We start from the raw sequence: 27,927 nt of genomic DNA on the forward strand, positions 1-27,927 counted from the left end.
CATCCTCAAAGTTACTTTTAGATCAAAACAGTACCTCACACACACATGAGAAATGGAAGGGTGTCACAGAGATTATTTGTATTAATATTAGTTAGCCGCTGTGGTGTTGCAATATGGAAAACACATCATCACTATCCATGAATATTATAGATGTAAACACATTTAGAATTTTGGAGGAATGGCTGTGCACTGTCAGTGACCTAGTCAAAGAGGGCATGAAACTGCTGAAACTGGACCATATATTCAAAGCGGTTCCTAACAGGGGCCTGGGGCCCCCTAAATATGTTCCGTCCACAGCCCCCAAAATCCTTAATATGTCCCTGTTTACCCACTCTTTTTTTTAAAAGAATCCCCTTTAGGTTGTTCAGGCTTACGCGCGGTGGACTCCCAAAAAATTTTAAGCCTCAACACTTTCAAATGTCACCAGCCGCCACTGGTCAAGGGCGTTTGCTCAGTCAACAAAAGAAGATATTGGAGGTCCAGTGGGAGGAGGGCATGTTAGGTAATTGTTTGTTCAGTTAATTTTATTTTCCCCTTTTCATAGATGTCAGTTACCACTACTGGTAGAGAGCCTCAACTGGATGTATGACGTTACAACGCATGCTTTTACCACTCATGCCTTTACAACGCGGTTTTTACAACACATGCCTTTACAACGCACAGTGCTTTGGGGTGCTGGATAGTGAATAGTTTAATTTACTATTCCAACTCCAGTCCCCGTGGATAGTAGGGAAGGTGTTGGATAGTAAATTACACCTAATCCCTATCCTAGAGCGGCCCCCAGCGCAATGCGTTGTAATGGTTTGCGTTGTAAAAGTTGAGTCGTGAAGGCACTGCGTGGTAAAAGTTGCGTTGTATAGGATGTTTCCCTCCTCAACTGATTTATCAGGAACGCGCTCCATGTGCCAACAAACCAGAGTCTTAAGGTGATTTAGTTCAGTTCACGGCATGCACCTGTTACAACAAAGCTTCAGAATGGAACAGCCAATAGGCTCGGAATTTAGCAGGAATGAGAGATGAGCAGGAATTTTTTAATCTTGGGGGACGGACAGCCAAAATTAAGGAACATCGGGGAGACACAACAAAATCCAGCGCAACATGTACATGAAGGTCATAAATGTGTATTGTATGCAGAAAGCTCAGGGGGTTAGTGCTTTTGACATGGACATCTTTTTGATCCTTGCAATTGGTGCTTTACAATCCTTCTAAGCACTGCAGGCAAACTGCAAGGCATAGGTTTAGAAATTTTTTCCACCAACTTTTGTTATTCTTGGGTTGCTGAAAAAAAGGCTCTTTGGGGTAGTGATACATTCTTGTTAGTATACATAGCCCCAACCACTGATTTATGTTTTAAATCCTGAGTTTGTATTTCCCCAGAGGAAGCACTCTTAAAATATACTGCCTATCAGTAGGGATGGCACATGGCGTCTACACCTTGTAGGCCTCATTGTCTAATGTAACATTTCATATACATTGATTTACATACTTGTATGATTCACTGGCTCTGCATAACAATTGTGTGATATTAAGCTCTCTGGAGGCCTACATTGTGGTGAGAGTGGTGTTATAAATTAAATAAAATAAAAGTGAAAGATAGGCTATAGAAAGATGAGGGGCACTGCTGTTGGGTGTCAGTGAGGGAATCTATGATGAAGGTTCTGGGCGCGCCAACAATGCTAAAGCTGGACCAGCCTGCAGCACCTGTGATCAAACAGTGGGGCAGGAGAAGGGAGCCACGATTGCAGGATGCCCGGTTGGTGACACTAGACCCACAGTAAGGAGTTGTGGGGGCCCAGGTTGGTGGGCTGAGTGCAGAGCCCTAGCCAGATGTTCACACTGCCCCTGCCTAGCGCCAGCACCAGTTATGGTGTCCTTGTTAGCGAATGGTAGGATGAAATGTGATAGAGAATGCAAGTGTGAAGGTCACTGGCATAAAGGTGTTCATTACAGCCAGAGACCCTTAACCTGAATGGAGATCTAGTGAATTAGGATAAGTTGAGCTCCAGTTTTGTGTGCGCTTGGTCGGTAGAGATGTGCCTTTTTATGGATTCAGGAATATAAAGGTGGTCCGTGACCAATTTAGCATGAGTTGAATTCAATTCTTTAAACCGTCTGTATTGTGTAGACTACTACAATACCGATAATCAATATCTCAACGAACTTTCTCATCCATGCACTCAATTCAAAATTAAGAATACATGTGTTTGAGAAACCACACAAGTAGAAGGGCCAAAACAACCAAAATTATTCACAAAACATTTGTTTGTTTACTGGTCAAGGTGGTTATTCACTAAATATAGGTTGCATGCAGAAGAGAAAAAAGGAGGGGAGTAGTAGTGGTGGGTGGTAAGAGTGCAAATCAAAAGAATAAGGAAAATTGCAATTCAATGCTTTTTGAAACACTGGTAGTCAAAACCAGTTACAGAAGACCTGTCCGATGTATAACATTCATTTACATGTAATCTGTAAATTTACAACGTGCACAAAATGCATCTTCAAGGGATATCAGGTTGGGAGCAGGTACAGGTCTTGTTCAGTGGAAGGCGTCGACGTTTCGACTCGGCTGGTGCAAAGAGGGAAACTTGAGCCTCAGCTGCGAGTCTTCAACAGGACGGGGTATGGCAACCTATTCCTGGTGCCAGGCCTGGCTACTCAGGTATGATGTTCAATTACGAAAACCAATGGCCCATTTGCGCCAGAGGCACATAATTCAATGGTGTGCAGTCACTTCAACACTATTCACTTAGTGCATCCGTTAATGATGAGTGTGAAGTTAATCACTGTCCTGATCAGATGGAGAATTCAAAAGGAGCTTGACTTGAATTAAATGATCAATGAAGCGATCAGCCAGATGTCGGCCAGCACTGTGAGCCACAGTCTTCCTTCATACTGTGGACCCCATGCATCCTCTTCTCAGCCTAGCGATCAAAACACTGATCGCTAGGCTGAGAAGAGGATGCATGGAAATCAAGCTCCTTTTGAAATCTCCATCTCATCAGGACAGTGATGGAGCTGTATAAATAAAAGGCCCAATCTGCTTCTCTTTAAGGGGCTGAATTATGGGGCTACGCGGCTAAACATATCTTTATGATACAAGAGAATATTTTTTTCAGGAAACTATTAGCCATTCCACAGCGTACACCTTTACTTCCTCTTATAATGGATTTGGACAGCCATAGTACTGATGACCACACGGTTTTACGACTCCTGTTGTATTGGGTCCGCATGTGGTCAACAGACGAACTAGTCGACTACAGAGAAGCTCTAAAAGAAATTTTGAAAATAAAAAATAATACGAAGTTGGTATGTTTGACCCATATTGAGGATTAGCTTAACAAGCTGGGGCCGACACATTATTGGGAAGACCCTGAAGGCTTAACCCTGAGTTGTAAAAAAGAGCTAAAACTAAGATATTGGGCGTTTGTTTTAAAGTCTTATTTACACAACCCCGAATTAGGCACTTTATCCCTGAGGTACCTTGCTATGAAGACAGATAGCAAATTTGAATCTTTTATGGACGAAATCCTACCAGGTCTCGCTAAATCCCTGTATTTAAAATTTCGCTATGGTATATTACAAATTAAAGCAAACACCGCTAGGTGGATATGCAAAGCAGGGAAGGATAACCTGGTGAGTTGCGAACATTATAATACTGGTGCCATTAGAGGACGAAGCACATGTATTATTCTTTTGTTCTGTCTATACTTACCCTAGAAGAAAATGGATAAATCCTATTTGTCGTCTTTTGGGTTTTAGGCGTTTTAGTGAGGCGAAAAGAATATTTAGCACTGAAACAACTCAATCTATTGTCTTCAGTGTAAGCAGATACCTCTTTTCTGTAGACCTAGTAAGGAGGAGAAGGGGTTTTAAGCTATAGGGACCTTTAGCCAGATCCTTAGCTGAGTCAAGATAAGCATTAAAGGTGGGATATGGAATTACGAGTTAATGCCAGTATTGCCTATAACTTTTATATTTTTCTTTTTAAGAAGGAACAGCATCATGTATATAAAATTTGTTAAATGAATTGATAACTGTAAAGTTGTGATTATGATACATCTGATGGATGCTCCATGTTTTTTAGATTTCAAAAAATGTATTTATTGTTTTAATATTTGCGAGTACCTCTGATGGGCTCTTAATTAGTACAATTAAACTACGTGGGAAAGATGGGCGCGGAATAGGAAACTTGATTGTTTTTATATTGTATGTACATCTTTCATGGTTTTTCTATAACCGAAAAAGATTATTGACTTGACTTGAAATGCAGAAAGGCATCAGCCAATCCTGCTGATTTTTTTCTGTTATTTTGAAATGTGCGACTAATACAAAGTAAAAACGGCTAATGTTTTGCAAGGGGGAAGTATGAGGGCGCTATAAAAGAGCACAGATAGTTCTGATCCATAAAAAGCACTAAGGACAGGGCAAAATAAGGAGGCCGCCTGTATAACCTGAAGGGGGAGGGCCCAGTTTCCTGTATCTCACAGATTTTCATTGGCCTTGAGCTGAACGAGGTCCCCTTGAAGAGATGGGCAGCCCTGCATCGCAGGGGCCTGCGCTATGCCCCCAACCACCATCCTGCCAGTTATCACTCAATATTGCTTATTGATGCAAACTGGCGAGTGTTGAGAACTGGTTTAGACCAAAAGCATTCTCACTAGCATGGAGGCGCGAGGTCAGGGTGTCAGTACCACTGATCAGTCATTAAGGCTTTACATACAGGAAATCACATAAGGCAAAACTGTTTAAGAATTATCATCATATCATGTTTATCAACTGACTTCAATTCCGTTAATGGTTCACTCAGACTACAAAACTCATATGTCTGCTCTCCTCAATCTTAAACTGTAGGACGCCTACATGATAAATATGCAATATAAAATTCTTCAGGGTTGTTTCTTAATGGAAAGAGGCACTTCCAGAAGCCTAAAGTGAGAACACAAAAACTTAAAAATGAAGAAAAGTTATTAAAACAATTCGCGAAGCCATATGTCTAGATTTGACATCTTGCTAAAATAATCACCAAACATAAAAAATAAAGAGGTGGCCAATCAGCGTAGACACACCAGGCATGCCACTGCGGTGCACTCCTCAGATTACTGTTCACATGTGATCAGGCGAAATGTCGTCATGCTAGCTGCAAGAGGGCAGTGTATGAAGCAGTCTGAGCCACAGGCCCATGCTGTAAGCTGTGGTGAGCAGAAGCAAAATGTGAATTACAGATGAACACATCAGTGGATGACGATGGTTGACTAAAAGCCCATGTATATATGGATGAAGTTTATTAATTAATTTTTTGGGAACCATGAACCTGCGAGAATGCTAAAGTTGTCGTTAGGCCATATAGCTTGATTTTAGGTAAGTGCAATATTGTATATTTGTACAGAAATGAATCCACTGGAGGTGGTGGTGAGGGGGCGGGGAGGCTTGTTACAGTGTACTAAAACCACTGTGAAAGTCGGAAAACTATTTCCAACGCAACACCTGCTCATTTAAGGAACACTGGCTGCTTAAATAAAATTAAAACTGAATAAATACAAAAGTTTCCCATTTGTGAATACAAATACAGGGATGGTGGTCCGCAGATCATTGCAACCTGCAGGTCACCATCCAAGTGTTTATGGCCCATTACGGGTTTTTTCAAATAATGACTTGGGTAATTTTCATTAGGCAGGTCATTCTGCGACCCCCAGTAACTGCAAATTTAGCAATGTAACCTATCAGTAAATAGGCCATGTTGCAAACTAAAAGGCTTTCCGTAAAATGATGAATAATTTAGGCCATTTTTGTGGTCAGTTTACATTTATTTCTATAGGAAAAGCCCAGGCACATTGGTACTTTTTTTTGGATTAACGTTCTTACAACAGGACTTGTGCTTTTGTTTGAACACAATCTTTTCAAACAGACTTTTCTGTCTGTTTCTTCTCTTTTATTGTTATATATTTTGAATGTATGTTACTCCTTTTTTGGATATAATCTGTTTTAACCAATTAGTTGTGTCTTTTGGAGGAGTATTTTTTATGCCTGAACTATTTTCTGAGCAAATGCATTTTTAAACAAGGGAGGATTGCACAAGTTTTGAGGCGGGCACATGGAGGAAAGATCTGAACGTCCCTGACAGTTTTAAAGTGTGGATCGGGTTTATGAGCATTGAATAACTAGTTTCTAAGCTAATTTACAAGAACGTTCTGTTACCTTTATCCTGCCAATTGGTGCCCATTAATAGTGCTGCAAATGTTGTCATTTGATTAATTCACCCACAAAGGTGGCTTATTAATTGTGTTAGAATGTGTATTGTCTATCATTATGGTGTTCACTACCATGAGAATCCAAACCTTTGACAGTAGTTTTTGCAACTGTGGAATCTATGTTAACTGATTAGGGATTGAAAAGTGTTCAGAGTTTACTTAGCATGAAAATGATGGCCTTGCAATCAAAGGCAATAGTTTATAAATGGAAAGCATTACAATGTAAAGCAGAGTTGTTGGGAAAAGCAGCTTTTAAATGTTTCAATTTACTATGGACTAGGAAACGTAAACAACGATAATCAAAATATTCAGTTCTCTTTAATAGAATGTAACTTTCAGGTACAATACCTTGGAAAATATATTATTTTTTGGAAACATACATGATTATAAATAAACCCATTCTGTGCTCTTCTGGATTGAACCTTATTGATTGTCAACCATCCCAATTTCGTTGCTGCCTCTCACCGACCAACGAATTTTAAAGACACACCTGCATGGCGAGCAATAAAAACAATATCGTTGATACATTTGAAGCATCCACATTTGTCCACATCACTTTTGATTCTTCTTTTCCTCTTGTTGTGCTTTCTCTTCTGTTTCTTTTGGTGTCCTGCTATCCCAATAATACTGTTGATAGATTGGGTTATAAATGTAGTATCCTCCTACGATGCCAAGGAGAGAGGCTAAAAGCATCTGGGGTAGAGTAAATCTACGAAACATTTCAAAAACCAGAAAACCCTTGGAATTCAAATATTCCGTTTGCTCGACACTGGGACAAAAGTAAAATCTTCAAATCTGGAAAAAATAAACAAAGCAGGAAACTGGCTTTACTATTTTGAGTTCAAGTGCAAACTTATAGTCATTGACGAAATACAGGCTTGCATTAGGGTTGGTGATGTCCTAGCCAGATAGGCTCAGACAGGTGGTGGTGTGGCAGAGGAGTGCAACCTTTCAAACACATTAAAACAGAACCATGCAATCTTAGATGGTCTGTCCGGAAATAACTTTGTTTCGGACAGATTTCTGGCAGTATGTTGATCCCAAATGACCTAGTCCTGAAAAATCCAGTATGCTTTCCCTGGATTACCACTGTTGATGTTTCATGAAATGCCCACATATGCTACTTGTCAACAACAAAAGGGAGATGTAATCTTGCGGCTAAATTTCTAACTCGCGCCCCAAGTCGTAATCAGGTCTAATACAGGGTGACACAATCTAAGCAATTTTCCCCTGTAACCTTCTCTGGTTCATGGCACCATGAACAGTTGGATGATCTTTAATTTATCTTGCAAAAGAGTTACGTGGTTGATAAATCAAACTATCAGGTACCTGTACTTAAACACAATGACTGTGGTCGAACATTTTAGGTACACACCGTCTCCGTCAACATAAAAGCAATTTGCAACAAATTCCACAACAACACTTTAAAGCTGCTATTTAATTTGACTTAATAAAAGGCACTAGAAGGACTTGCAAGGCCTACATTCATGGGCATACAGATTCTAGTAATGTGGTTTACAATCTCTAGGAGGCTTCAGTGGAGACTTTCACAAGCCCTAAAGAATCTGGATAAGAAAAAAAATCGAAAATAAAACTCTGGCTAAACTTTTCTTTATACAGAAATGGACAGCGTTCTAGCCCATAAATCTACTGAACTATAGCGGAGTTTAATTTTCCAGATAGAGTTAGGGAGTTTAATCAACACAGTTAAATTCACTAGCTCAAAGCCCTATGGAAAGACGGTGAAAGGTATATGTTCCAGAGGCAATGTGAACAGTACAACTAAAAATAACATCTTGCAAAAGACTGCGTAGTGTGAGGACCATCTACAAACACCTGCAGTAGATGTGAAGACACGAAGAAACAATGAGCTTCCTATGAACGAAGAGGGAGAAAGTAAAGATTTCAAACTCACTGCAATTTCTTCCCCCAATTTAAATGCATATAGAATAGAACCCTGCAATGCCTTAAACATTACTACCTCTATTAACTAGGTATGATCTCCTCCACATTCATCCCCTCTAATACTGAAACATTTGCTCAAACAACATCTGATGTTACTTTACAATGGTGCCATTCGGTCATTGCATGTGCTTTACTTTGGGTTATCACTATTCTTTTATACAAAGACTTTCATGGTCACTTTTCCAGAACTATCTGGCGTCCTTCTGAACTTCTCTACGATTGTTCCTATTAAAGCAAACTAGTCCAGATCTGGTGTAGAGAGGAGCTATATAAAAATGTTAAATAAACAGAATGATTCTCAGAGACTATAACGAGGCTGGTCTTTAACAATAGCCAACAAATGAGTAGAAAAGGTGTGGGATTTTACCTAAATCATCAAAGGGCTGCAATACCCCCAAGGTGGCCAATTAGGGTTCTGAAGAGACTGAATGCAGGTGAGCACATTAAACACTGTGTCTGAAGAGTACACACACTGATTTTCCCGAGGCTGGCTGGGATTGTTGTATATTGCTGCATGCATATTCTGGATTGAACCCGTTTTACCTGAAAGAGAACTTCTGTTTTAGGTTTGCTCTCATGGTCAATTGAACAATCTTAGTCCACCCTGCGGCAAGAGCAGTTTCAAGTATAAAGCAGTAAGTATGAATGAGGGACTTCGAAGGCTGCATGTCATTAGAAACCATATTCTCACAAGGGAGAACCTCTCTCAAACCCTTCCATTAAGGAAAATTAAATGCATTGGTTGCGTGGTGCTGTAAATGTTAGAGCTCCCATACTTAAAGAATTATGGTAGGGCTGACTAGAAGAACACAGCTTCTACAGATACCCAAGCTGCTTACTAAAGAACAACTCTTTTCGATGTGCTCGGAGTTATTAGCCAAGCCGGCTCTTGTAGGACGGGGGGAGGAGAGACACCTGAGTAAATCAGCAGCATTTAATGCTAGTCCGTTATAGTCCAGGCTTCCAGGTGCCCAAATACATCTGCAACTCAACATATCCAGAATTGTCCGCGTGCAGTGTTGAGCAAAGTAAATCTCTTGTTTATTCAACCAGAAAGACTTTTCTGGTTAAACATGCTGTAGACATTGTGGATGTTTAGCATGTAATGTGTCTCATACCGCAACAGAAAGGCACAAGTCTAGCTGTCATGCCATCTGTACGTTTTATGCAGATCGTATGCATATTGCAAGAAGAAGCCAGTAAAAGTCGGGCTAGCAGGGAGTCTGAATACGCTACGCTTTCACATCTTGAGCTGGGTATCTCAATATACTGGGCAATCTCTCCATTATCTCACCCTCCTTCTTGCATGTAAATAGCAACAGGTACCTACTTGCTTTTTTTCAGTAGACAGAATAACATAACAAAGACAAATTTCACTGCCATGTAAGGCAGTAGATTTATGCCCTAGTTCTATGGAATGCATGTAAAAATAGGTTCCTTTCTGTCACCAAAGTAAGAAAGCATGCAATAATACATGCCCATTGAAATACTAACTACTTAGTGTGACAAATATTTAAAAAGAGGGTTTTAGTTTGATTTAATTCCCTTTAAAAAGCAGCACAGCCAAGCTACAGAGGGTAGGCCAGCAGCCAAGTGTGCATTGCCACTGCAGTGGTTGGCACAATGAGTGCTGTTGCCCACTGGTGATATTTTACTAACAGGCCCTGGATACACTTTGGGCACTGTAAACAAGGGTCTTTGAGATAAATTAAATATGCCAATTAGAGGTATGCCGATTTTACCACGTTGAAAGGAGGATCACAATAACTTCACCACTGGTTAGCAGGGATAAAGCACACAGAGCTCTATAGTCAGCAAAAATAGTGTTCGGCAAAAACATTTTTTTACTGGGATGGCCCTGCTGAAAGGGCAACTCCCACCAGTGTATTTTCACAAAATGCTATAGTGCTGTTGGGCCAAGAACTTACTGAAAAGCAAAATCAATAATAACCCATTTAGAGAACTTAAATGATTATTACTGTGGTCTAATATACAAGATATGTCGACCCAGATGGATAACTCTGTAGTTTAGTGGAGGCGACTGTGGGTGTTACTTTTACATTTACTATCCCATCCATTGGATTCCCATTCATACAGGTGACTCGGAATCTGCAACTGCCCTTTCCAGGCAATTCCAACTTTATTTCTAGGAATCTATGGAAAAGGCAGGACAGCGGCGAGTCCTCCTTAATTGTGGAGGAGCGTCACCCCCAAAACACGTCAGGAAAGGAAAAATAAAACAACACACATATTTTTGCTTCCCTGTCGGTTCTTGGGGGTGGGTCCTGGTAGTGACAGGGTAGTAGTAGTGCCCTCCCAACACTGAACATGATGGTTTTGCCAGCCGTATCTTGCCGGCCAAACCACCATGTGCAGTGAAAGCTCTCTGCAACGCAGCTGGGTTGGGCAGAGCAGGCAGAGACTCACAGTCTGTCCTGGAGCGCAAATCGAGGACGATCAGGCCAATCCTGAAGCTGCTCTCGTAGGTGAGAGCAGCTTGAAGGTAAGCCGCAGGGAGTGTGTGCCTTCCTGAAAAGGTGAAGAGGAGCAGAAATGCGCGACTGGGATGGCTGCGGGTAAGTTCTTTTTTCCCCACCCCACCTCGAACTCTAAGTGCCCCCCTCCTGAGGCAGGGAGATACAATTAAAAGAAGAGAAAGAAAGACATTTGTTATTCATTTTGAAAGAGAATACGATGGAGGTACTCTTAAAAATACACAGCATTTGATCTATCTGTACAACCTATGTCCTTACAGCCAATTACTTTTGGACAATCGTGCTGTAAATGCATGTGGCATGTCTTGACTCTCAAATAACAATTGGGAGAGTCAGGTCAACTCTGCACACCACAGTATTAGACTATTAAAACAGTTGCCATTCAGAGCTACTTGTAAAACAAAAATGTTATACTTCTTTGAAAAAATATACTGTCAAATGCATTAATTTGCCAATTCTCTACTCAAAATGATAACCAAGAGAACAGACCCGCCGATCTTGACATGATGTAATGAGGCACACAATTTCATTTGCTTTACATTGAGTTTACAACACACCTGTTGGAAACTCGAATTGTTGCAATGTGCAGTAGACAGAAAATACTACTCTGGAACACACCGGGTGGCCTCATATTGTTAACTTTGGATGAGGTGGGTTCCCATCTAAAGCCCACTTGCGAGTACTGCTTTGCTTGCTGGCCAACTCCAGGATAGGAGAATTCAGGCCGTAGAGTGAAGCAATGTTTATCTGTGAGGTGCATTCTACGAAAGGAAGCAAAATTCAATTTAGGGATAGCACATGTAAAGAAACATGATTGCTAAATACATTTGAGAACCAATGTAATGGACGGACACAAGAAGATCCAAGTACAAGGTAGGTCATGGGCTGTAGGATTCAATTCAAGACATATAAGAACAGGAGGTTTCAGCAGAGTTAACAAATCATTAAGGGTGCATCTCTGCAACTTCAAGAAATTTGAAATGGAGTGAGGGAGTGAATCTTTGGATTTACCAACCAAAGAAAATGGCGGTTTAACACATACCTGAGTCTTTAAGGATATATATATTTTCTTTTTGTCCTCATATCCACCATGGTTAAGAAAGCCATTTAGAATATGCTCTAGTACAGTTGACACAGTGATTTTAACTGGGAGGGATCATTTCATTTCGAGTGGGAAGGCCATTAATCCCACAACTGTCACAGCTTGATATTCCTTTAGGCTACCAATGGGGAGGCCTACTGCTGGGCCTGGGCCGGACTGGGACCGGACAACATTAGTATTTGGCACCATAGTAGTATAATCATTGGACCGGGGGGGGAAACATTTTTTTTTTTTTAAAACCCGGATCTTTATTGTGCCCATACAAACAAATGCCAAAAGGCCCTTTTATTTTGGTTTCCCGATCTGGCTAAGTCCATACGTGCCGTCTGTAAAGTTGATATCAACCAATCCGCATGGGAAGAGGGCATAGGATCCTTCCACCTCCTGCAGATCTCTCTCCTTGCCAACAGGACCGTAAAGAAGACCAGGCTTTTAACTGTAATTTGAGTTGTCTTCAGGAGACCAAAAATCACTAATGGTAAATCTATAGTAATTGGGATACCTAACGATGCCGTAAAAGTCTTACCTATGGCCTCCCAATATGGTGCAATTCGAGGACTCTCAAAGAACATATGAATATCTGAAGTTGCAATCAGCCCGCACCTCGCACATACCACTGAGTTTCCTGCGACAAATTTGGATAGTTTTGGGGAGAGTAATACGCCCTATGAAGGCTAAAAAGATGGTTCCTACGTAGCCATGAGACTTTAAGGATATTGCTAGACCATACAGTTTTCAAACAAATAGATCTTTGACGAATATGGCACTGACAGAGCGGATAATGCATGCTTCTGAAAAAATGTTGCTTTTCAAGAGGCGATATCAATTAGGGCGCTTGGCGTCAGTTTCTATTTCAAAGTGGACTGAAGCGTAGAACGCAGGAAACACGTCTTGAGCAGAACTATGTCTGCTTACAAGCAGACATGATAGCTAAATTAAGTTAGCAAATAGGATTCCCTGGTAATGGACTACAGCATGAAAAGCAGAGGACATACACTGAACAAAGCAGCAGGGTTTGTAGTAGGAAAGGGACACAGGCAGCTGAACGAAAACCAAGAGAATGCTTTAACTGCCATTGACAACGCATTTCCTAAAGTACAAGCTTCTTGTCTATTGTTCTTTTATTTTCACTATTCCTAGATCACTTCTGGTTTTCTCCACAGCAACATATACCGCAGAGTTCATCAGTTCAGAAAAGGGGGTGATGATGGACAGAGTTTCTGAATTAAGCAGAATACTCCTACCCAGTCCACAGATCAGGGCTTGATCCATCACCGTTTTTTAGCTCACTGCACCATCCCAACTCAGAACCTGGCTACATGCAAATTAGTCTGTCCCTGTCCCAGTGCATCATGGGAACAGGGCAAACCAAACTACCAAGCCAATTCTTTCACTGGGAAGGAAACAAGCTTCCGGGGACCGGTTTCTGGCATTACAGCCGTCATCGGCCCGGCTTGCTTGAATCCTGATGGTGCAATGAGCAAGGGACTCACATCGGAGTATACCCTTCCACGCTTATGGTGGACAAAACGATTCAGAAAAGGGGGTGGTGATGGACAGAGTTTCTGAATTAAGCAGAATACTCCTACCCAGTCAACAGATCAGGGCTTGATCCATCACGTTTTTTAGCTCACTGCACCATCCCAGCTCAGAACGTGGCTCCATGCAAATTAGTCTGTCCCTGTCCCAGTGCATCATGGGAACAGGGCAAACTAAACTACCAAGCCAATTCTTTCACTGGGAAGGAAACAAGCTTCCGGGGACCGGTTTCTGGCAGACTAATTTGCATGTAGCCAGATTCTGAGTTGGGATGGTGCAGTGAGCTAAAAAACGGTGATGGATCAAGCCCTGATCTGTTGACTGGGTACGAGTGTTCTGCTTAATTCAGATACTCTGTCCATCACCACCCCCTTTTCTGAATCGTTTTGTCCACCATAAGCGTGGAAGGGTATGCTCAGACATGAGTCCCTTGCTCACTGCACCATCAGGATTCAAGCAAGCCAGGCCGAAGACGGCTGTAAGGCCAGAAACCGGTCCCCGGAAGCTTGTTTCCTTTCCAGTAAAAGAATTGGCTTGGTAGTTTGGTCTGCCCTGTTCCCATGATGCACTGGGCCAGGGACAGACTAATTTGCATGTAGCCAGGTTCTGAGCTGGGATGGTGCAGTGAGCTAAAAAAGGGTGATGGATCAAGCCCTGATCTGTTGACTGGGTACGAGTGTTCTGCTTAATTCAGATACTCTGTCCATCACCACCCCCTTTTCTGAATCGTTTTGTCCACCATAAGCGAGGAAGGGTATGCTCAGACATGAGTCCCTTGCTCACTGCACCATCAGGATTCAAGCAAGCCGGGCCGTAGACGGCTGTAATGCCAGAAACCGGTCCCCGGAAGCTTGTTTCCTTTCCAGTAAAAGAATTGGCTTGGTAGTTTGGTCTGCCCTGTTCCCATGATGCACTGGGCCAGGGACAGACTAATTTGCATGTAGCCAGGTTCTGAGCTGGGATGGCGCAGTGAGCTAAAAAACGGTGATGGATCAAGCCCTGATCTGTTGACTGGGTACGAGTGTTCTGCTTAATTCAGATACTCTGTCCATCACCACCCCCTTTTCTGAATCACAGAGTTCATCAGTGCTAAATAAAACCATTAAATAATTACACAATGAACCAAAAGACGCATTCCAATGAGAAGTGTCCAGTTAAAAAGACGACCCTCCCTTTTATGAAAACAGAATAGTGACATCCACTATTGAATAAAGCAACGCTCATCCCAGTGACCATGCCAGCTACCATCCTGTCACTCACATACAATCTTTGAGCAGGCATCTGAAAAAGCAGCAACGATCCAATGTTAAAGCTAAACCAACAACCTGCGCCTGATAGTCGAGCTTCAGATCTCAATACAGCACTAAAGCTGCAACGGTCAAAATCATGGATGACGCTCCGCATAAAGACGACAGGAAACCCTGCCTCCTGGACCAGTAAGATCCATCTCTCTTTTTAAATAAATTCTGGTGGCCATCAAACCCTAATCAACACCCTGTCAACATACATATGTTATGACAATACTTTACAGGTTCTCCTACTGCCTCTCCAACACCAAATAATTTAAAGAGCCGCCTTCAGATTAAACAGGTATGTTTAATACACAGAATTATAATCTCCGTTTTTAGGGCTCGTCCTTTCCTATTCCGTAGGAATAGGAAACGAGCCCTAATGCAGTCAACCCACTTCTTTAGGCCAAGGGCTCTCCCCATAGGATTTTGGGAAGTGCACGCCTCGTGCACGAGCTTGCATTTCCCCACAGGGTCCCTGCCAGCAGCATTTGCCACATCGCTTCCCCAGCGGCCTCAATTCTCCTCCCCCTAATTGCTTTCACGGCCACATCAAAGGGATCCTTTCCTGGCCGCTTTGCCTCATGCATTTCTGCCAAGAGCTTGATCTTCGTGTCCGGGGTTTTCTTTTTCAGGTCAAGGTTTTCAAGTTTGTTAATGTCAGTGTAATTGTTTTAAAAGAATCTTGAATGCCAGACTAAGAAATACTCTAAGAAGCTTGCATGCACTTTAGTCGTTGTTGTAATTAGTGCTCTAATGTGACATGCGACCGATCCCTGGTTAAACAGACGGACTTTTCTGAAGAGTGGTCAACTTAATTAAACTAATGAATTCTTTGTGTGTGCAGCTGTACACAGATTACATATCTGCCTCCGGCTTGGAGCTGTCTGCACAACACTTCTACACAGGATGAGTACACATTTTAAAACTGATGTGTTCCTATCCAACATCAATGAAAACAACTGTCTGCTTTTACCCAACAGGAAAATTGTTGTGTACGAATGTCAGTAAATGGTTAAGATACTGTGGTGCAAGAGGAATTGTTTGTCAATTTGATGTTTTTCTACCACTTACAAACCTGTTCTTATTATGATTTTAACTTACATTAAATTGCTATAGCTATACACGGTAAATCATTTGACAATGACCCATTAAATGTAACACTACAGTTAGCTGATTATTTAATAAACATTCTCACGGTTTCCATTTGTTAACTTGGTCACATAATTCTCGCTTGTCAAAAGCTATTTTTTTTTAATCAAGATAAAGTCCACTGTCGATGCTGGTATTTTTCATAATTCCAGGAGAGCAGACAGACAAAAACAGACACAGCCTTCCACAGCTAGCCCATCTGTGCCCGCCACACACACAGAGGCAGAGGCGCAGAGATACACAACCACACAAATCAACTCTGCCTGTCCCCAACCACACACAGAGATACACAACCACATACTGATTGAAAGACACAGCCTTCCACAGCTAGCCCATCTGTGCCCTCCACACACACAGAGGAAGAGAAAACTGGCACTGCAGCTTGTGTGGGTGTCTGGGGGTTGGAAGTGTTTGACACTGGTAGTTCCTCGAGACACCACCACATCAAAGGCAGCCCAGCCTCCTTCCCCCAGCATGCGCTCTGCCTCAGGCTGGCATCTCTCCTCCCCTAATTATTCACTGCAGGGCCTGCGTCTCGTCACCCCTCCTCCCAGTCCCCACAAGCATGCTTCTCCAGTGGCTGCATACTTTACAGACGACATTTGTACGTTTGGCTGGCTTCTCTTTTTTTTGGGGGGTTGTTTGTATTGTACCACGCATACGACGATAGTTGTGTGTCAAGTAGGTGTTTCCTTTGTCTTTTTCGGTTTTTTTTAGTTCACTTTAGTTCTTGGGTGCAGTTCATCTTGGCATGGTGGCACTGTTGCATGCTTAAAGCACTATTGATCACACAGGAACAGTAGGCAAATTGGTTATGGCAACTTGTAATATCTACTTTTTCATTTTCTTCTTCACTCGAGAGTAAAAAAAATGGTAGTGTCACCTATATCTTTTTGTAGTGAAACAATGGTGTCTCACTATTTTGGTAGTGACATAACAAGCCAGTTTATTAATGTTTTCACCACCTTACTGCATACATTTAGCATTAATTTGTATGTTTCTTGTTGATGCATGTGAGCAGAGTGCCATTTCTTGTGCATGTGATCATATATGCAATTTCTGCTGTATCTAAATAATGTTCCATTTCTGGTGCCAGTGAGTAAGGTAGCTCTTCTGTTGCAAGTGAGCCCCTCTCACCCTCCAATCTTCCCTCTCTCCTCAACCTCAACCTCCCCTCCTCCCTCTCTTCTCACTCACCCCTCACTCTCTCCCCTTTATCCCCTCCCCTCTCCCCTCCCTCTCTCAAATCCCACTGCTCACTCACTCCTCTCTCCTCACCCACCCCTCTCCCCCCCTTCTCTCAAATCCCACTCTCTCCTCACTCACTCCTCTCTCCCCACCCACCCCTCTCCTCTCCCCATCTCCCCTCACCACTCTACCCTCTCACCACTACACTCCCTCTCCAATCCCTCTCTCTCTCTTCACTCACCTCTCTCTCGCCTCTCTCCTCACTCACCCCTCTCCTCACTCTCTCCTCAACTCTCACCACTCTCCCCTCTCACCACCACTCTCCCCTCTCAACACCACTCTCCCCTCTCAACACCACTCTCCTCACCACTTTCCCCTCTTCTAATTGCATTTTTTCACGGCCGCCAGGCCGTGACACCACATCAAAGGGCTTCTTCTCCCCTAATTATTTTTTACGGCCGGCCGGCCGTACTTTAAGTTTCACGCCCGCCATACAACTACAACCACACATACAACCACACGCACAACCACACCGTCAGTGCACAGTTTCACCAGGCACACACACCACCAGCCGTCAGTGCACGCTTCCACCAGGCACACACACCACCAGCCGGCAGTGCACACTTTCACCACAGCACCACTCAGCACCACTACAGCATCACTCAGGGGCACCACAACATCAATATGCGCTACCAGAGCATCACTGAACGCCACAGCATCACTCGGCACACCCACAACATCATTCTGAGCCAACAAAGCATCAATATGTGCAACAATTCAACAACTGATTCAAATATGTTCTCTCAATTTTTCAAAATTTATTGAAAATGTCACCAAAAAAATGTATTCTTTCACTTCTGTTCTTGTATTTTCATCACTATAATAAAGAACATAATCTTCCACAAAATTATTTGCAAAAGTTTAAGCTATTGCCATTATATATTACAATATCTTTAATTTAACTATTAAATATTGAAAAAAAAACATTGCTAATTTTAATATTAATACATCTAAGTCATGTAAAGACAACACATATTGCATTACAAATGCTATAGGTGTCACATTTCCACAAGTTAACACTATTAGCATTGTAAATGACAAAGTTATTAATTTCCAAAATGTAAAAACAAAAACATAAATAATAAATTTGTCATTTACAATACTAATCCCTCAAACTTTACTAATGCGAGCCCTATTGCATTGCAAATGCTTGTTATCAGAAAGTTGTCTTTGAGACCCTGGAAGCCATCCTTTACAAGCACAGGGCCACGATCAGCAATATACGGATGATAGAGAGTGCTCCATTACTCCTTAGCTAGGCTTATACAGGATTACACAGGTACCAACATCAGTGAGAATGAGACAACAACAAAGGTTGTGTAGTGAGAAAAAGCAAGCAAACACTGATGTGTCTGTGCTATGGCTGGGAAAGTCTTGTGGGAAAAATAAAAGGAATAGTACTGAGTAGTGGAGCAACTCTGAAAAAGTACGACAGGAGATACAAATGTTGTTAGAAATAGAACAGGGAAAGCAGTAGCAAGAGCTAGGTGACCCTTATATTGAGACTTTGAATGTCCAGTCTGATTCAAGCATCTCTCCGCGAGTGCAGCAACGATCAGAGTATGATAACTGTTCAGTCCTTAGACTTATGACCCCCTCGATAGATGGAGTGATGGAAATGTAAATTAAAGATATAATTTTCCAAACTGAATCGGAGATGCGATAGGAATACACTTTAAAAGTGTGATTTCTTTCAGGCTTATCGGTGACAGTTTCCATTAGCAAACCGGTCAGGCCCTCACATTGTGGACCTCCTGGTTGAGCCAATTGGCTTTGAGGAAGATGGACTAATCTTAGATCACCTTGCTGTAGGACCCTTCATGTTAAAAGAGTAATGAACACACATCCAGCAGATCCATCCTACAGAAGGGAATACTATTTCTCTCTAGCAGTGTCTTGCATCTTGAGGGGATATGGGAGTGAAGAGACTTGTGTGACATTACAACAGGCATTGGGAATGAAGGGTCCGTAGATCTTGGTAACTCCAGGGAGAGATGAGGATACTAGTTGATTTTTAGGTGTAGCCCGAGAGTACCCCCATGAATGAGGAATTATTTTGGGGTTGGGGAAATCAGTAACTCACAGCTGATTTCCCTGGTTATTCTCCAATTTTCTCGGGTTTTTACACTCGGAGCTCTCTGCTGCATTCAGCAAACAGAGTCCCTGAGTGAAAACAAGGCCCGTGGAGGAGCCTGCACACATCGTAGCCCTGAGAGCACTTCTGGTATCTCTATCACTCACATACTTGAATCCAGGGCATGCTACACCAGGAGAGCGCAGATAGAGCCAGCACTGTATACCTGGTGCTGTAAAATAGGTAGTGTGTGAGTAGTTCTTTGCACTAATCCTAAGCGAAATCCAGAACAGGCTTAACATTTTTTTTGTTTTTATAAACTGTAGGCTTTACCACATCATCTCCAGGGATTGGTAGTTACACTAAATACATGCCACAATGCTTTATGAATGTTCACAAACCTCCCTGCAGTATAGGGTGAGAGTAGCAGACCTCTAGAACGGGCAGAGCCCTGCAGTACCCGTGCTGACAGAGGAGGACTTTGATTTCTTCAAAGTTTTTTCCTTACCTGGTTGCCAGGCAGCAGGGCTGAACTCAGCCAGGAGGGGGCAAAATCGGAGACCGCAAGGAGCTTTTGTGGTTATAGGGGCCCCTGCTATGCCTGCTACTTCTGGCGTACATCACCCATGGAGGTAACATGCCTTAAGCCCTGCTTTCTGAGGGTGGGATTGTACAGGTGGAAGCAGGATGGCTACTTCTGGTTTGGCATGGGAGAGCGGGGTCTGCTTTGCCCCATACACAGAATTCTCAACCTGTCCACATTATTATGATGGTTCCCCGACTATGCAGACCTGAACCAACATAAACGTACAATAAATTGTAAATATTTCTGGGGGTTCAAGCAGGACTGTGTAAGTCTGTGGAGGACTTCTTGCTTCAAACTGAGCACTTCAGACTTCACATCCTCTCAATCTGTAGGAGGGAAAAACATCCTTTGCAGTTGAAAATCTTAATGGTAATCAGTTTTTTTCCAAACCATTTTAACTGCCCCGGAAAGCCTCCCCCCACTCCCCGCCCAAAAAAACCAAAATACTACGATGGTACTCAAGGGCACAAACATTGCTTCAGATTTTCAATTGCAAAATGTTCCCTTAAGACTGCAGGAAGCCACCTGTGGGCACGTGATGTGGGGGGAGCAGAGGTATTGCCTGTTGTGCACACTTCATTCAGACTAAAAAGCATTTCTCAAATTCAACTGTTTCTCCAATTGCAGATGGCATCATTGCTTGTTATTTCTGGGAGATTTAGACTACTAGTCAGAGTTGTAGAAATTCAGTCATGTTGCTTATCTCGCTTAGCTCTAAGCAGGTGGTTTAATTCAAATTCGGTGAGAAAATGTATTCAACATCAAACATGAAGTGGCAAGGGAGGGGCAAATGCCTAAGACTGCCTCTCACCATCTTACGAAGCGGTCTTTGTCAGAATATGTTGTAAAGCACCATCTTATTGCTTGAAGTCAACTTTGCAGCACTATGTTCTATTATGCCACTACTGATTGATTAGCTCATTTCTACCGATTGTATGGCCTCAAAGTCATACTATATACCTTCAATCCGAGGATGGTGGATTTGCAGGTTGCTCTCTGGGACGCCTGCCCTGTTGAATCCTTGGATATTGGGTTGGGGGTGGGACTGAAATTCCAGGGAGCTGTTTGGGTGTGCTTAGTCAGAGCTTGTATGGAGGTGAAAGTGTCCTGAGGCCTACTCATGGCATGCCAGTGCTCAGCAAGTCTCAATTAAAAATGTAGGCCGGTAGCACATGCTCCGTCATGTTGGTGCCTGCCAAGTTTGGGAAAACTGATCTGTATTTTAGCTCAGAAAAGGAAAGAGTGCCCCCATGCTGTCAGGCAATTGTTATAGCTGCAATGAAAACCATGATAAAAAAAGCACATTTGTAAAAGTTGACAATTGTTTGAGTCAACAACAAATACAGAGGAACTTAGACAGCTTTGAGCAGTTTGGACTGGTAGCTGCATGTTGTGCATTGGAAACTAAGGACCCGGCGTGCTCAAAATCTTGGGGCTTCTTCTCTGCCTAGTGTGTTTACAGGAAGAAAGAGACAAAAGGGTGGTTTTAACTAAAATACACTTCTCACTCTGAACAACAGACCACAGCGCTTTTCACCCTCACCATTTACCAAGTGGCAGTGCCAAAGGAAGGACCTATTCGAATTTCTAAAGTAGCCTGGTCTCCTTTGTCCTGACTTCACTGTCTAAGTCTCCTCTATCCTGATACACTTCCACTGACTGGAAAAACAACCTCACCCCCTTCTTGTGTACAGGAACAGGCCTGGGACATCCAAAATGGAACCCACAGGACTTCATCACTACGATTTCACGTATACATGAAATGCATACAATACAAAAGTCACATACAGAAACATGCACAACAGTACACTTGGATGGGATTAGGTGACAAAATGTAAATCTGATTGCGCATTGGCGAGGGGCTCTCAGACATTGCCTCATAACTAATTTTTAGTGGGTGAGTGAAAAAAAACGTATTTGCAGAGTAGTGAGGGAAGATCCTTATACGAGACCTATTCTTTTCCTGTGCCAATTCCCTTTGCGCAGCATACAATCCTGTACCAAGTTTGGGAAACTCCAGACTACATTTCAGATTTTTTAATGTTGAAATTATATGTACACTTGGAATCACCTGTTTAAACTGCCTCCCATGGATATGGAACACTATGTATAATGTAATTTCTTTCTACAGCTTACATTCTCTGATTGCTTGCCAACTCAGAAAGCCTTCTTCCACTATATTTCTAAAACCCTGAATGAAAATTTCACGACCTACGACCGCTTGATTCCTCTTTTCTTCATTACACTCTTCTTACTTGCAATCCTCTGCATTCCTTATGAGAACAGCTTCGCTCAGACTCACACATGCCTACATCAATCCTACTAATTCTGCAATTGGCTGACACCCCATTTCATAGATCACAACTTCAAAACTCTATCCCTGTAATGTAACATTGCATAATCTCGACCACCCTAACTCACCAACCATTTACCGAAAAGCATATAGCCCCCACTAATGATCACACCTACCTGGTATTAATACATCACAAACAAACTGGAATAAATGCATGCAGTTTTTACTCCAGAGCCCATGACGAATCACAATTACTAACATTAACCACCAGATTAACCACTAACCTTTAGTTTTGGAGTGGCATGCTACTCGCCATAAAGTGCTTCAACCGCTCTTCAGGGGTAGTAAGTGCTATGTAAATCAATTGACAATTATGAAAATAGCACAGACCTCCAAATATGGGGACACGTGTCAATCAGTGTGAAGAGATCAGAAATTGATCCTTTTTTTGCATGAAAATTTAAGGATATGAATACAGGACTTGAGAAGAAACCGTTTCAATGTCAGTTTTAAATTACTACTGGGTCTGTGACCTGCAGGGACCCTGCTCCCTTAAAGCACTGCATATAGCTGCCTCCTTACATCTTACCATGCAAAGTATTACTAGCTGAAACCAAAGAAAGGTTCAAGGTGTCTCGCTTCTTGGGGAAACTTTGCAGAGTAATCATTCAGTGCAGATCCACAGAAATCAAATGTTTACAGACCTGCCAACTAAGACAGAAATTTCGGGGTGGAGGGGTTTGCCTTGGAAGGGCATGGCCTCTTGCCCCCAATCACCCTCCTGCATATCCAGAGAAAAAGCTTGAGGGGGCTGCTGCCGATGTCCTGGGGTGTTTTCACACACCTCTTACTGGATATCTGCAGTTCAAAGCCTCGTAAAACGAGCTGGAAATCCACTGTTTACAGTGATTTTCAGCACGTTTTTCCTGCCTTTGTGTGATATCGGCTCCTCGCCCGGTGACCGTGTGGTGTGAGCCGATATACTGTGGCACCGTGTGAGTTGGCAGGTACGTGTATAACAACCGCTGATCTAGATGACAAATCACCTTGGCGTGTATTTACAAAGAACTGCGTTTAATTTCTCTGGTTAAACTTTCAATAAAAGGTAGTCCACACGTATTCAATGAAGGGCCCGTCTCCCATTTCTGCGACAGAGAGCACGCTCTCTACAAGCCTATTAATAATTAGTCACAGTCATATGCACACGTTAGTAATAGCAGATACGTCGGTGATACTCACCTCTTAAAACGCTACTGTCGTGTGCAACCAGCATGTGCCTGACTTTATCATGGCTCCCTCCTGGAGAATGGATGGATTATTTGCCAGGACGGGATACTATTTGTCTTCACCACGCTGAAGAATCGACACAAAAGAGGGACAAAAAGTCAAAGACCTTTACATAGTAAGTCAGCGGCCATCTTCAAGAGGAGCGGGCTGTCATTTCATAAACGACCCATTCTGTACTTCATTAGAGATTTCTCAAGATTCTCTTCACCCACGCCTAGTTCTTGATGTCCTTAAAACCCTACTTAAGAAGCAATCTTCCGGCCCAACCCCCCCCCCGTATACGATAATTATCCTGCCTAAACAGAAAAAACAGTCGCCAAAACCTCTCATGTGGCCCACAAGCATCCGAAGGCTGACCTTGACGGCCATCTGATCCCTTTAGGAAACATCAACTTCCACAAGCCCCTTTCTTGTTCGCGCTATATTCAAATAAAATATAATTATCGGCCCTCTAAGTCCAGGACCTCCCCTGCCCATACCGCCAAGCATTCACTTTACAACCACGATGTGGTTGATTAGTTCGTAAAGCCTCTTCTTGGGAACCTCACTCTCAGGATTAGCGGGTGCAGCTCACCGCTGCAGCAAAATACATACACATAGGATCTGGAAACAGAAACAACGTGCTCGGCGCTGTGCCTGTCATGTGATCAGATGTTATTGCTAAGGAATATTCCTCTAATGGGACCGGTACCTCCTGTCCTGCAGTCTCTGCTCCACTACGGAACAGAGCAAGATGAGTTTCGCGCTGCGTAAAAGAGACCAGCAGGTGCGATTGAGGAAGAGGAAGTCCGTGCTTTACAGCACTGAGGGTCCAGGCGCTCGGAATGGGGCAGGTACTGTGGGGAGCCAGGAACAATGGGGACAGGCGTGCACAATGGAAGGAGGCAGTGGGGTAGTGTGAGTGCCAAGACAACAGGTGAGCAAGTAGGGAAATAAAGTGTAGGGAGAAGATTGAAATGTTTGAGGGCAACCAAATATTTCTTCAGAGGTGGGGGAGCAGAGAGGTTAGTGTAACAGTAACAGATGTCCAAGCGTGAGTAGGTAATAATGCTAGTTTGTTTTGCTTTGCATTCTGGGAAACGTAGTCCAGATTTTATGATGGGATAAACCGGCATGCAAGTTGAAAACATAGGCTAGATGAGCTATGGTTAAAATAGAGGGTTTTCAGTAAGTAGGAAGTTGTGGCGCACAGCTAAATTTGGGTATGTGTCAAGAACGTTACAAGTAGATTTGGTGCTAGCCAGGTAGGCAAGACTCTGTAACCCCTATGTGTTTTTGGGGAAATCCCACAACAATATCGTACGGCCAAGTCCTGGGCACTCCTATATGGGAGTAATTAGAAAAATTCACTTAAACGTAACTTCATGAGAAAGAACAATTAAATAAAGTTTGCAGAGGAGTTTTCTAGTTTCCTTTAATTTCCTTTGCGTTGTAAATCAATCCGCATAGAACAACCAGCCAACACATGTTTCGTCTAGGAGGATACTCCGATGACTTATTCAGGGGAGTGTTGATGGAAGCAAGGCGGTGTAATCGAGATGCCGGTGGTAATTCCAACCCATCAAGTCTGTACCCCTGGGTATATGGGAACGTGCCCAATCTGTAAGGTGATCTGAAAACACGGTTTCAGGATTTAAAAGGAGCTACGGAAGTGCACACGGGTGTGTGTTCAAATGTGATATATTTGAGTAAGATTGGTGAGCTGTGTCCCCTGGCTTCACGTCAAATCCACGTGAGAGCAGGAAAGCAAAAAGAAGACACGGATATGTGTCAAGAGTCAACGATTGTGAGAGTAGCGGAAAACGTCCTCCGTGGCTCGCCTCCATAGAGTAATGGTGGGGCTAGCTACCAGAGCCTGTGTTCACATAAATTCTATGTCAGGACAGGAGGCTCCGATTATGCTTAGTCTCATTTCTTTACTGACACATAGCAGCCAATCACAATACAGTAAAGAAAAAACAGAAACAGGGCAACCATAGAGTACACCCATAGTATATAAACAGTCTCAGAGGTAACCACTTCCTCTTTCTTTGCTGCTCCGCAGCCAGTTAAGTCTATTTACCTTTTCATGCTTCTAGTGCTGTTGTGACTATTGTTATATTTAATTGTGTACTTGCCTTATCTTGCGCTTCTTCCAACCTGCGCGCGGCTTGTGCATGCTTTCATTGGGTCCGCCTTTCGGTGTGCCGGTATTTGTTGACATTGTCGTCCGTTTCTCGGCGCGTTTTGTTGGGAGCGCGTTGCTCGCCTCCCAGTGCCTGGCAGTTGGTGCCGGTCGCTTTTAGTGGAGCGGGAGTAGGGGTCCGCGGCTCGTGTAGGGAGCGCGAGCGCTCTCGTGCCGGTGTTGTTTCAGAGGCATTCAGTGTCGCGCATGCGCGCTGCTTTATTTCCGGCTCGAGGCGTTTCTTCACACGCCCGCCTGCCGGTTGAGTGAAGGACCGCTGTTTCATCTGCGCTCAGCCCACAGCCCTGAACTGTTGACCCCGCTTGACGCCGGAGCTCAGGAAAGAGCTTCGGTTGTATATTTTTTGTGCATAGGCTCTGCCTAGAGTGTTTTGACGGCAGGCTTTCTCCCTCCACATTTGAATTGTTTTTTCTTACTCGAGTTTACCTCAGTTAAGCCTGCTTTGGGGTCACACTCCCCCATTACTGGTATCTCTGGTACCCCATATATTTCTGCAGTCTTGTGGGCATTGACTTTTGCACATTGTTGCAATGGCTGAATATTATGTAGAGGATGAAGACTGTTATTATGAGGAGGAGGAAGATACTTCTCTGGAATATGACTTAGTGGAGGAGTTGGATAAAGGTGTTCAGCATTCCGTCAACAAGGCTCTGGTGAGAGCCATTAATCCACTAAAACGCCATCTTAATGAATATGCCATTCAACAAGGCTGGTTGCCTCCTTCGCAAAAATCTGCAAAATCTCCTGGTAACCCCCACAAATTGGATTTTCAGAGACTGGCGAAGGTTTTATCTTCTGACAAATCCAGGTCTTCTATGTCTCTTTGTGCGGAGGAGTCAGACCATGGTCAAGCCTCTTCAGGTCATGACTCTCCTCCTAGGAAACGTCTCCGTAAGGAGCATTTTGTTGACGCCCTTGAGCGTCCCCCCCTTCTCAATTTTGAACCTGAGGACATTGTCCACCCAAATTCCACGTCATGGCTCCCCGCTCCAGCGGTAGCAGCTTACCTGGAGGCGCATGTTCGCCAACCTTTTGACGCGTCTGTTCGCGCTCGGCTGCGCTCAGAGTGCCCGAGGCCTGACCTGTCAGACCATATTGCTGAAACGCCGGAGGTGGACCCTATGATGGTCACCTATCTTAAAAAATATTCTAAAGACCCCAAGAAAGGCTTGGACCGCTCCTGGCGGTCTTGTCAAGACAAACTAATGGACATGTTGGGTCCCTTATCCAAGATCCTGGACCTTGGTTTCAAGGCCAAAGAGGCCGCGGCGACAGTTAACCCTGACGAGCTAATCGAATGGGCACAAAGGGCCGTATGTATGTTTGGGAACGTCAATTGTGCCATATCAGCAGAACGTCGACGTTCCATCCTCCTGAAGCTGGATCCAAAGTTGGCAGAGCTGGCCACCTCTGAGGCAGGTCTAGAGGCGCAGGGTCTCCTATTTGGCCAACCTTTCCTAAAGGAATTGACTAAGTTTGTTTCTGCCTTTAGCGGCATTGACAAGGCACAAGCCTCCTTGCGCCGGGCCATGCGTCCGGTTTTCAGCAAGGCCGGACGACAAAGGGGACGGTCGTTCGGCCGCGGTTCTCAACAGCAGTCCCAGAAGGGTGGATCGCAGCATCGTGGTGGCCAATACGACTCTGGCTACTCCACCCGCGCCAACTTTTACCCTTCCAGAAAGGGAAAGGGCCAGTATGGCAAAGGACGTTCCGGTGGTCATCAGGGACAATACCAAGATTCCCACTCTACAGGTGAGCCTGATTCGCGCATGCGATGTGATGTTGGGGGGTCGCATTCAATCTTTCCTGCAGAATTGGCGCATGCTCTCCGGCGATGCTTGGGTGTTACAAACTGTTCAGGGGTTCAGAATAGAATTCTATCACCCGGTGCGTCAGACTTGTCCCCCTCCTTGTCTAAGTTTTTCTCTTCAGGATCAGGTTTGTCTCTCAGAGGAGATAGATTCTCTTCTACAAAAAGGGGCGGTGATTCCAACCACCCGTCATCCGAAGGGGTTTGCCAGTTCTGTCTTTCTGGTCGAGAAGAAAGGGGGCGGTGCTCGTCTTGTTCTCAACCTGAAGGACTTCAACGGCGAAGTAGTCTATCGCCATTTCAAGATGGAGGGCATCCATCTGTTGAGGGATCTCCTTCGAGAAGGGGATTGGATGGTCAGGCTGGACCTCAAGGATGCTTATCTTTCGGTCCCGATCTACAAACCTCATCGCCGTTTTCTCCAGTTCCTCTGGCAGGGAGTCTGGTACGAGTATCAGGTTCTCCCGTTCGGTCTATCGTCAGCTCCATGGTGTTTCACGAAGCTGTTGAGACCTGTGGTGGAACATCTTCGGTCACTGGGTGTCAGGCTGATTATTTATCTGGACGATATTCTCCTTATGGCAGATTGTCCTCTCAAACTTCTTCATCATCTGGAATTATCCATCACACTTTTACAATCTCTGGGGTTTCTAATCA

At 43.5% G+C, this 27,927-nt stretch overlaps 2 protein-coding genes across 3 annotated transcripts in view; one reads left to right on the forward strand and one right to left on the reverse strand.

Annotated features, from left to right (window-relative positions):
- Nucleotides 1-6,651: 6,651 nt before the first annotated feature.
- PIGBOS1 (PIGB opposite strand 1) lies at nucleotides 6,652-23,872 on the reverse strand. The gene is made up of 3 exons (XM_086958337.1): nucleotides 23,755-23,872; nucleotides 23,228-23,341; nucleotides 6,652-7,040 (listed from the first exon to the last, which is right to left on the reverse strand). The coding sequence occupies exon 3, from the start codon at nucleotides 6,963-6,965 to the stop codon at nucleotides 6,798-6,800; it is 168 nt and encodes a 55-aa protein (XP_086814463.1). The 5' UTR covers nucleotides 6,966-7,040; nucleotides 23,228-23,341; nucleotides 23,755-23,872; the 3' UTR covers nucleotides 6,652-6,797.
- Nucleotides 23,873-23,905: 33 nt separating this feature from the next.
- Nucleotides 23,906-27,927, forward strand: part of PIGB (phosphatidylinositol glycan anchor biosynthesis class B) — a 157,094-nt gene continuing 153,072 nt past the window's right edge. Inside the window, exon 1 of one of the 2 annotated variants that reach the window (XM_086958335.1) lies at nucleotides 23,906-24,108. In XM_086958335.1, coding sequence (XP_086814461.1) covers nucleotides 24,009-24,108 — 100 coding nt within the window. In that variant the 5' untranslated portion in view covers nucleotides 23,906-24,008. The remainder of the gene's footprint in view (nucleotides 24,109-27,927) is intronic. The other variant, XM_086958334.1, reaches the window with a different exon arrangement.

The sequence above is a fragment of the Lissotriton vulgaris genome, chromosome 2_1, assembly GCF_964263255.1.
Source record: "Lissotriton vulgaris chromosome 2_1, aLisVul1.2, whole genome shotgun sequence".
Classification (NCBI taxonomy): Eukaryota; Metazoa; Chordata; class Amphibia; order Caudata; family Salamandridae; genus Lissotriton; species Lissotriton vulgaris.